Below are 10,464 nucleotides of genomic sequence, written 5' to 3' on the forward strand. Positions count from 1 at the left end.
TTTCCCCCTCGTTCATATCTGTAGCTATGCTGATAATTAAATGCTTTCTACTAACAATATTTAGCTTCGGGTAAAATTATCCTGGGATACCAAGAGCAGGTCACACATTTTGGAGGAATTTTTCTGAGTTTCTTTATTTCATCAGGTCTAATTTAACTTAACCAGCAATCTTTCATCGTTGGGACGGGTCACATTTTACAGTAGTGAGAGGGGTGGTTGGTTTGTCAACATACATCCAAGTCCTTACTAAATAATAATCATTAATAATAACAACAATAAAAACTTTTTTTTTTTAAATCGGAGCATCAAAGTTCAAAAGCTCTTCTGTAAAAATATCCTCAACGGGTATAATACAAGTCTTTTTTCTCGATCTGATTGCTACCGCTGCTTTTCTTTCCCTGTCACCTAAATGGCAAGAACTGTTCTCAGCTAACATTGCTGTATGCCTCATCGACCTTGAGTTACAATTCAATTTACTTTCAATCAAATAATAATGAAATTGCACTTAAGGGGCACCCTTACAAAATTAATTCTACCAGATAAGTTGCACTTCAAACGCTTTATTGTTCGCTTTCAATTGGTTTATAAGATAGAGACACCAACCAACGGGGTTTTTGTATTTTTTAACTAGCCTAAAAAAAAAAAAGAAGAAAGAAATCGTAGACTTTAGGGTGGTAAACACTAACTCTTGTCCATCTGTTGCGTCAGCTTTTAATTTGGTTACTCGTACATTACACTCGAGTCAAAGTCAGACGATCAGGAGGGAAGTCCTCACCTGTACCTGGCCAGTGGCCTCAGATCTCCTAAAGCAACGAGGGTTTTTTTTGTGGGTTTGTTTTGTTCTTTCTCCCCTTCCCTTTCCCTCCCCCCTGCCCCTACATGTGCAAGACTTTTTGATCAGCCTTTCAACTACACCGAAGAAGTCCATACTTCTGCTGCAGCTTTGGCAACTCGGAGTTATAGACTTGGTTGCAATTCAAGTCTTTAAAAAAGGAATAATAATAATAATAATTAATTAATAATTAATCATATAAAATAAAATCAACCACGACAACGAGAGAGGAGGAAGGCGCTCAGATCTTTCCCTCCAGGGACAGACTCACAGGGAAGAAAGCCGCAGGCGCCAGCACTGTTGGGGTGGGTGGTGGCGGGGGGTGCTTTTAGCCCGCTCCCCAGGCAGTCCCAGGCAGGCCCCCCCACCGCGTTACCACGTCCTGCTGTAGAGCAGGTTGGGGTTGACAAGGCTGCTGCTGTAATCGACGTTGGCTGTGTCCATCTGGGCCATGCCGCCGACCTGGCTGTGGAGGGACGGGGGGCTGGGCGACATCTCCTCCAGCTCCGGGGCCTGGCTCAGCGAGCTGACCTGCTGGCTCTGATGCTGGTGCGCGGCGCTGCCGGACGCCGGGAGCCCCCCGCTGGAGGCGCCCTGGGGCGCCGGCTGGTTGGGCGCCGCCGGGGTGCTGCTGGGGTTGCCCTGGCAGGGTTTCCCGTCCTTCACCAGCACCGGCACGGCCACCCGCCGCGGGGACGGCTGCTGCTGGCACAGGCTGGTCTCCTGCTGGAGCTGCTGCGTGGCCTTATCCTTCGCCTGCCGCTTCATCTTGTAGCGGTGGTTCTGGAACCAGATCTTGACCTGCGTCGGGGTGAGGTGGATCATGCTGGCCAGGTGCTCCCGCTCCGGCGCCGACAGGTACTTCTGCTGCTTAAAGCGCCTCTCCAGCTCGTACACCTGCGCCTGGGAGAAGAGCACCCTCCTCTTCCGCCGGGGCGCCGCGTGGAGAGGGGCCATGGTCTTGGCCGCCTCGGCGATCCCGCTCAGGGTGCCCATGCCAGCCATGTTCATCCCGGCCGAGGGGCCCATGAACCTAGAGACTGCGAGCAGAAGGGAGGCTGAGAGCTAGGCCGGCCCGACGGGAGCAAGTCAACGAAATGCAGGCGCACGGGCCTGGGGCAGGGCTCGGGGGTGGGGGGAGGACCTGCCCCCCGCCACCGGGTCTGAAACCTCGGCTGGATCGCAAGGGCGTGGGGTGCATCGGGGCAAGGGAAACAGCGGTATCTAATCCCCATACCGCGCTGTCTGTCTGTCCCACAGACCCCTGTCTGTCTAGCCCCACACACCTCTAATGATCGAAATATCTAGCTTCATCCATCCCATCCATCCATCCCTATATCTGTTTATCTATCTATCTATCTATCTATCTATCCCCACCCACTCCATCCATCCCCGTACACATCTATCGATCTATCTATCTATCCCCCCCACACTCCATCCATCCATCCCCATTCACATCTATCTATCTATCCCCCCCACACTCCATCCATCCATCCCCATTCACATCTATCGATCTATCCCCCGTTTCTCTAGGCAATGTCGACCGCGCCTGATTTGGGGTAAGGACCTGTGGCTTTCCCAAGCCAAGAAAGTCTCAGCCTGGGGGCTGTGGGGTACCCAGAGCCGCCAACCTTCGGCCCTTCCTCCCTCCCGGCAAAGCCCCCCCAGCCCAGTGTCCCCGGCTCGCCCGCTGCGCCCCACTTACTTGTGGAGTACCTGGGGTCCGGGTTGGCCCCGTACCAGCCGCTGGCGGCGGCGGCCGCGCTGTTCCGCATGCTGTCGGGGTAGGCGGGCAGCTCGCCCATGTTGGCGAGGCCCCCGTTGCAGTAGCCCCCCACGGCGCTGTGGGGGAACTGGGAGACGCCGTGCGGCATGTGGTAGGCGCCGGCCGCCGCCCCGTTGTGGCCGCCCATGGCGTGTTGCTGCATGGCCGGGGCCGCCTGCGCGCCCTGCGCCTGGCGATAAGCCCCCAGCGGGGAGCCCAGGTGCCCGGCGCCCTCCAGCGCCCCGAACTTCTTGTAGCTCTCCTCCATGGGGCTCAGGATGTCGGTGACGGAGAAGGGCGTCGTGTGCTTGGGGCTCAGCGACATGGCTCGGCCGCCGGGCAGCGGGGGAGCTCGGGGGGGCTCAGCCCGGGGCGGCTGCCGGCTCCCCTCCGGCCGGCTGGCTGCGCCAAGAGAGGGGGGCTCCGGAGCGCGCTGAGCGCTCGCCGCGCAGGAGGAAGGAGGAGGGAGGCGAGCCCTGAGCTCTCTTATCTCGGGTTTATTTTAGTCCGGCGCCAGGTTTACGACAGACACTGGGGGGCGGAGCGACAGCCCCAAGGAGCCAACAACCGGCCGTGCCCAGGGGCGGAAATCCAGTTCGCTCCCCACTGCGCCCCGCTCCGGCCCCTGCGCGCCCGGACAGGTCCCCGCGCAGCGCTGGGCTCTGGCGCGGCGGTCCGAGGGCGAGTGGGAACCCCCAGCCCGCTGCCTCCCCCGCCCCGGGAAAGAGCCCGTGGGTTGGTGTGTCCCCCCCCCCAGTCTTCCTCGCACAAGCACCAAAGGGAGCTTAGGAGACGAGGTTACGAGGACTCTCCTCTCCTATTGTAGATGCGCCTAATTTATGCGTCCTTGGGGCTCTTAAGCATCGTTTGGTGACAGCGGCGGGGCACTTCCAAATTAGCTCAAAGTATCAAAATCCAGAGGCGAGCGAGACTAAACCCCACCCCGAGACTCTCTCCTGTAAGTATCTTGCTTTTACTGGGGAGGGGAGGGGGGCGCATTTCTGCCTAGGGCCCCACCCCGTTTTCCTACTTTCCCGGAGCCCACGATCTGCGGGGGCCCGGGCGCTGTGGAAAAGGCTCCGTTTCACTTCTGCGCCGTCAGGCGTTATAACGGAGAGCCGGCCTTCTCCGAGGCGTGTAAACCCCACCCCTTCCTCTCTCCCCCGGCTTCCCGACCAGCGTCTCTCACCAAAGGGACTGAAGCATTTTGGTTTTGTTGAAGCCGTAAGAAAAGAAACACCCCGAAAGTCACTGAGAAGCCTCCAGGCGATGGATAATGAGCATCCAATTTGGGAACTCAACAAGCCCCAAACGCTCCTGGCTTAGAAATAACTCCCAGAAAAGCCGCAGAGATTAGATTTGAATCCAGTATTGTTTTTCTAGGAGATGAGTAAAAAATGCCGCGTGGAAATAAGCCTGCGGAGGAAAATAGAGACCGGAGACCTCACTCCCATCAGGGACAAGCCGTGATGTAAGTGTAGGAACAAGAAGGTATCAGATACTCCTCTGCCCACTCAACTTCCAGCTCTGGGAGGGATATTAAACCAGCAGCTCTCCATAGATTCACCCAGCGGGGTTTCCCTCCGGCTTGAGCCCGATGTCTGTCTGGATGCGTCTTGGTCTTGAAAAGAGAAAATCCCTCGAACCGACTAGATCATAAACACTTGAAAGATTCCAACGCTTTACCCAGGGTGCCCGCAGGTCCCAGGGGAAGCGGTCGCCAGGCGCGTTATAAAGACGAACATTGTTCGTTTCTCTCCGGGCTCAGATATGTCTTAGTGTTTCTTCCGTGTCTGTGTTACCTCCAAGTACACTTTGGTTTTACTCCAGAAAAGAGAGGCCAGCAAGGGCAGCCTCCTACCCGCAGCATCCCGTCTGAATATAGGGCTTCCCCATCCCCCCATGCCCCCGGCCTCGGGTACTTCCTCAGGTCCCAACGTGAGATTCCCCACGCCGTAAGCCCCCCAGCGTGTTTTACAACGAAACCTGCAGGGCGGGGGGTGGAAACAGGGACCCGGGGTCACTTTCCAGAACCCGACCGAGAATTAGCCCCTATGGAAACCGACAAGAATGCCCGCACTTTCAGTCCGCAGATGCTGCCAGATAAAGGTGCGGTGCGGGCTAATTCTGTGCCACCCCGGGCTAATTCTTTAATCAGCGAGTGACTTTCATCTCTGGGAGTTGAAAACTCGTAGGGGGGGGGGGGGTTGGTTTTCTGCAGGCGAAGCAATACCCCCCCCCCCACACACACACACACACTTAACGCGAACAGGACCAGGCCACCGGAAAAGTTTTTGCGTTGCGGACGAAATGAACTTTGGGACGGGAGCTGTCAGCTCAGCCCACGTGCCTGGCTTGAGGGTTTGCCCCTAGTCCTAACGCCACCCGCAGGAAGTTTAACCCCTGGCTAGGAATAAAACAACCCCCTAGCCCAGGCTGTTCGCCCCTGGATCAGGAGCCCCCCACACTCAGCAAGGAGCGGTTCTTACTTGGGGCCCGCTCAGCACTACAGGACTGGCGCTTGGAACAGCGCATCAGCTCGAACTTGCGTAGTTACCTTGTCAATGAACGCGCCGCGAACGGTTCGGAGAAGCCCTGTCACCCAAGGCCCTGGAATTCACTTGGTTAATTGTGTAATGCTCCCCGTGGGAAGGCTGCCCAGTGCATTCTGGAGAGCCAGACAAGCCTCCAAAAACTAGCCTCTAGGGTTCAGGGCTGACTGCGGCTAAAACAATCCCCAAATGGTTCTTAACGAATTGCCTAAATAGCAACCCCAGAAAGGGCAGCTTTTCTAACCCTCCCAGGCCAACGGAGACTTTCTGTCGTTTCTGTGTGGACACAGACAAATCCAGCACAGTACATGCGTCACACAGCGGTGCGATTGTCTGTATCTGTATCGCTGAAGAGCCTGTTTGTTGTGTATATGGGAATTATCCAATGGGATTTACACGGGAATTAGCCAGTGGGATTTACATGGATATGCACATAGAGAATATTGAGAGGTGATGTATAGAAAATGGATGTAATACTCTGTATATTGCCCACCCGTGTGTGTGTATAGTCTCTAGTAAATATATACATTTTCTATAAGGCACAAATCAGTGCTACCGGCCTGCCCCGGGGTTTTTGAAGCAGATCGATTATTTGAGACCGGTGTTTCCCCTCTTCACACCCAGTCTGCTGCCCGCTCCGCTCTGCAAAGAGCGTGCACCGGGCTCACGCACCGCACTGGCGCAATGCAGAGGCGGCCGTGGGGACTTGCACGCCACCCAGGGTCACCTTTGGCCCAGCTCACCCCGCGAGGCTGCGCTCCGTGCGGTTGCGGGCAGGAGTTTCTAGGCGCAAGAGAGCCAGGCGCCCAAGGGGTCATGCATTCATTCCCCACAGGAGCTTGTCGCTTGCCACCTCTGGTCATTAAGGTGACCCAAGACGTTCCCCAGGGTGTGCAGGCACGCGCCATATTTTGCAGGAGCAATCTGCAGTAGGTTTGCTGGCTGCAGGCAGGCCGCCTTCCCCAGACCTGTATCTGGGAGCCCTTATCCCCCGGCTAAAGCAGGATTCGTCCGGGTTCCTCTCCTCTTCCATTTGCTGAGCCCGCCGCTCCTTTCCCCTAAGCGGATCCTGGTCGTGTTCCCCCTGCCTTGGCAAAGTTCGCAGGGCCCGATCCTGCAGTCCTGCCCCCCACCCCAAACTCCCACAGTCTCCAAGTGGGGACTTCGTGTGCGAGAGGGAAGCGGGAGCTGGGGTCAGAGAAAGCCACTCATCTCCTTTCTTTGCGGGGAGCCGCAGAGAGAAGCTGCAGAGAAATCGGTGTGTGTGGGACGTCCGGTCGGGCCCAATTTGGCATTTAATGTCACTCAGGTACAAACCAGCAACGGAATAAAAAAAAAAAAATCAAGAGACAGAGACACAGGGAATGGGCTGGATCCTCCAGGTACAACTCCCACTGAGTAAAATGTGCAGGATCGGGCCCACGAGCTGGAGTTGGTTGTTCTCCACACCTGGTGTCTTGCCTCCAGTTCGTTCCCAGTTTCCTGCTGTTCTAAATGGCTTTCCCCTCTACAGATCTGTGTTTATTTTCCCACTAAAAAACGCTCCCCGGTTTCTTCCTTTTTTAACGAGATGCACCATTCGAGGAGGGATTCCAGCTAACTAGGAAACCAGGGCCTCCTAACTGTTGCTGGAAAGCAGGAAAGGGAACCGAGCTGATAGCAAGAGTTTGACTTTGCCGCAGAAGAACCTGAAGTCCACACGATGGGCTTCCCAGGCAGGACACACCCAATTGGTGCAATCAGGTCCCATTGGACTATGACAGCACAATTTCCCTTGGGCTGAGTGATCCTAATAGCCGGAACCTAACTACTGGGGAAAGGGGAGGGAAGAGTGCCACTGAAATCTGGAGTTAAAACCAAGGTCACGTTTTAAGCAGAGATCGGGGATGTTTTCGTTAATATCCTGCTAGGGCCATGTGTCCCAATGGCTGCCCATCACCCGTGTGGACGTGGGTAGCATCCAAGGTTCAGGAGTGGCTGGAACATTCCCTCTCCTAGCCAGCTGGGCGGACCAGGTGATGTCCGGCGGTTGGAGACAGACTGTCATAGTCCAATGGGACCTGATTGCACCAAATGCCCGATCTTAGGGCAGAGGCTGCAGGGTGAGCTCTGGGGTCAGTTCTGCGGAGGGAAAACAAGGCGGCGGGGGGGACCGGGCCCCATGGACTTCAATGGAGCCGGGCCCAGGTTCAAGCGTGCTTCGAAGTTACTGATAAACGAAGAGAAAAGTGTCACTAACAGGCAGCGAGGCTGGGTCCCTGATTTCCTGGTTTGAGCACTGGCCTGCTAAACCCAGGGTTGTGAGTTCAATCCTTGAGGGGGCCATTTAGGGAACTGGGGTAAAAATCTGTCCGGGGATAGGTCTTGCTTTGAGCAGGGGGCTGGACTAGATGACCTCCTGAGGTCCCTTCCAACCCTGAGATTCTTCTATGATTAATTTCTAGCCCAGTAGGCAGTTGTGGGGAGGATTTCACATCAAGCAGGTGCCTAGGGCCGGGGAGAGGTTCCAGAGCCTTACACGTCTTCAGCGCCCCCGCCTCGGCCGTCTGTCCCCTAAACCTACTAATAACCCCCCATTCTAGTCACAGCCTCCTAGCGCTCAGCTCCCTGCCCGGAAAAGCCAGCGAGCACGCTGCAGGGCTGACCTGCAAACACGCCCCACGTTAGACAGGTGGCTTCTCTCATTGGTCTTAACGGGGCTACTCCCTTGAGTAAAGTTACTTGTGTGGGCCTTGAGCCGGGCAAACGCTCTCCTGGGGAGTCCCATGGACTGCCACGCACACCTGTGTGTGCATTGCATGCCATTAGCTAACAGGACCTGCGCTGGCCGTGAAGTGAGTCAGATGCGTTGCAGGATCAGGCCCGTCAGGCAGCGTGTGACAGTATTTTCACAACCACCCTCCTCCCTTATTAGTCCCACATCCACCCCGAATGACTGTTCAGACTCCCCTCAGGAGGGGCTGTGCTTCTGTGGAGTAAAACAGATTCATTCTTGAATGCTGTTAGCTTATAAAGTGATTTAAAAACAATTCACATTATGAATTATATTAGTTACACTATGAACTTTTGGACTTTTGAAGGTCTTGGTCAGCTGGAGGACCTTAAGTGCCCGACCTATGACTAGATAATCATTGCCCAGAACCCTGTCTGGCAGGTGGTAACCCTAGATTTTTTCTTTAATATACTGCTGGTGCCATGTGTCCCTTTCTACCGGTGTGAACACGGGTAGAATCAAAGGTTCAGGGGTGGGTGGAACATTCCCTCTCATAGCTGAGTAGCTAGTTGGCTACTCCATTGGCTAGTTGGATAGTACGTTTCTCCAGACCGCATGGGTATGTACGGGGGACGTACATGGTCATTTGCCCTCACGCCCCTTGTGGATAAGTTTACCGGGCGAGGGATTAATGGTAGAGGCCACATGGTGAGCTTTATGGTCTGCAGAAAAAGTGATAAATAATTATCTTGTCTTGGCCCCTACTCGATGTCAACCGGGGTTTGATTTACCACCAAGGCAATGGAGCCTTCTGAACCGGTTTCTTACCGGAAATGGTGTGACCTTATCTGATTAAAATATGACCACATAGATCATTGTTGCAACCACTGTTATAGATTTTCAACAAATCTTGTATAAAATGTGGCATGTAAGATGTCTCTGAAAAGGTTATGATTTGCTGAGTGGGATTATGCTATCTGTATGCATGTATCACTTTTGTATTTGAAGTTATGAATATTGACTCTATACCTGGATTTCAAATGTTTGCTCCCGGGGTAACACCCACAAAGTAGTTAGCCAGCACATCTTGGAGGGACTATTCAAATTGAGTGGCCCATCAAAAGGACACTTAACTCACAGTGGACCATGGGAGATGCCCATCTACACTGAGTGGACTGTCCTGTAAACGTGTTGTCTGGAATATAGGTAATGGCTTCCTGCAATGACTGAGCAAAATTGGGCATGAGCATGTGACTTGCCCATGTGACTCCAAACACTATCTGGTCACCTATGAGTCTCCACTAGCTGGGCTGAGGTTTTTGTTTGAAACAATGGGTTTCCTGCCACACGGCAGAGGATATAAATGGCCCTGGAAACCCCTCCATTTTGCCTCTATCCTGCTCCAGACTCTATCCTGCTGTCTGGACTATGAACTATACTAACAGGAGCATTCTAACCAATGGACTAAGGGTCTCCCAATGATTTGGAAGCAGCCAGAGACTTGACTTAAGCCAGCAGTTTATTCCATCACTGCTACAAGCCTGAACCAAGAACTTTGCAATTACTGTATGTATTTGATTCCTTTAACCAATTTTAACTCTCACCTTTCTTTCGTTCTTTCTTTCATTCTTTCTTTCTTTCTTTCTTTCTTTGAATAAACCTTTAGATTTTAGATACTAAAGGACTGGCATCAGCATGATTTTTGGGTAAGATCTAAGTTATATATTGACCTGGGTGTGTGGCTGGTCCTTTGGGATCAGAAGAACCTTTTAGTTAATGAGACTGGTTGTAAAGAACCACTCACCTTTACATCCAGTGTTTTCGGTGGTAATACAAGGACTGGAATGCCAGAGGAAACTGCTTTTATGACTTCTTGTTAGCCAGTGTGGTGAAACAGAAGTTTACTTTTATTGCTGGTTTGGTATATCTTATGGGGGATTAGCCACCAGTCTTGGGGTGTATCTGCCTATTTCTCAGCAGTTCATCCTGAATTTGGCATCCTCAGTTGTGACCTACTGAGGCACGTTTACACATGGAATTTGTGCTGCAGCAGAATTTCAGAGACAGTCCACGTATGTCAATGTGGGCAGCCATAAACCATGACACAGATTGTGGAGGACTGCAAAATTACCCAACTTCCTGGAGGTCTTCGTGCCTTGAACATAGCTGATAAGAACGCTGTGGCTTGGCTTGGTCAGATTGCATGCACCAAATAAATAAATAAGATCTTGTTCATTGCAAGTTGTATTAGCATGGTAGTGCTAAAAAGAACTAGATAAGTTCATGTGCCCTAGCCACTAGCCCACACCGACTTGTGGTGCAGCTGGTTTTCATGAAGACAGGAAAAAGCCATCAAACATGTTTGGTTGAAGAGTTTGGATTGCCCTGAATTGCCCTGAATTGCTGAATCAGAGATGAAGGGGCTAGGTTAACAATATGATACGGGAGCGTCTTTGGAACCTTTTATTATCCGCTAAAAACAAAAACATCAAAATCAAAACCAACCAAATAAAATCTTTGAAAATATTTAATACTAGGCTTGTACCGGTGCAGACTGTAAGGGCTTGATCCAAAACCCTTTGAAGTTGACAGAAAGAGGCTC

At 52.9% G+C, this 10,464-nt stretch overlaps 1 protein-coding gene across 1 annotated transcript; it reads right to left on the reverse strand.

The window, feature by feature from the left end:
• Nucleotides 1-1,204: 1,204 nt before the first annotated feature.
• On the reverse strand, nucleotides 1,205-2,922 carry NKX2-4 (NK2 homeobox 4). The gene is made up of 3 exons (XM_065401908.1): nucleotides 2,538-2,922; nucleotides 1,424-1,872; nucleotides 1,205-1,345 (listed from the first exon to the last, which is right to left on the reverse strand). The coding sequence occupies exons 1-3, from the start codon at nucleotides 2,920-2,922 to the stop codon at nucleotides 1,205-1,207; spliced, it is 975 nt and encodes a 324-aa protein (XP_065257980.1).
• Nucleotides 2,923-10,464: the final 7,542 nt, after the last annotated feature.

This window comes from Emys orbicularis, chromosome 3 (genome assembly GCF_028017835.1).
Source record: "Emys orbicularis isolate rEmyOrb1 chromosome 3, rEmyOrb1.hap1, whole genome shotgun sequence".
NCBI lineage: Eukaryota > Metazoa > Chordata > Testudines > Emydidae > Emys > Emys orbicularis.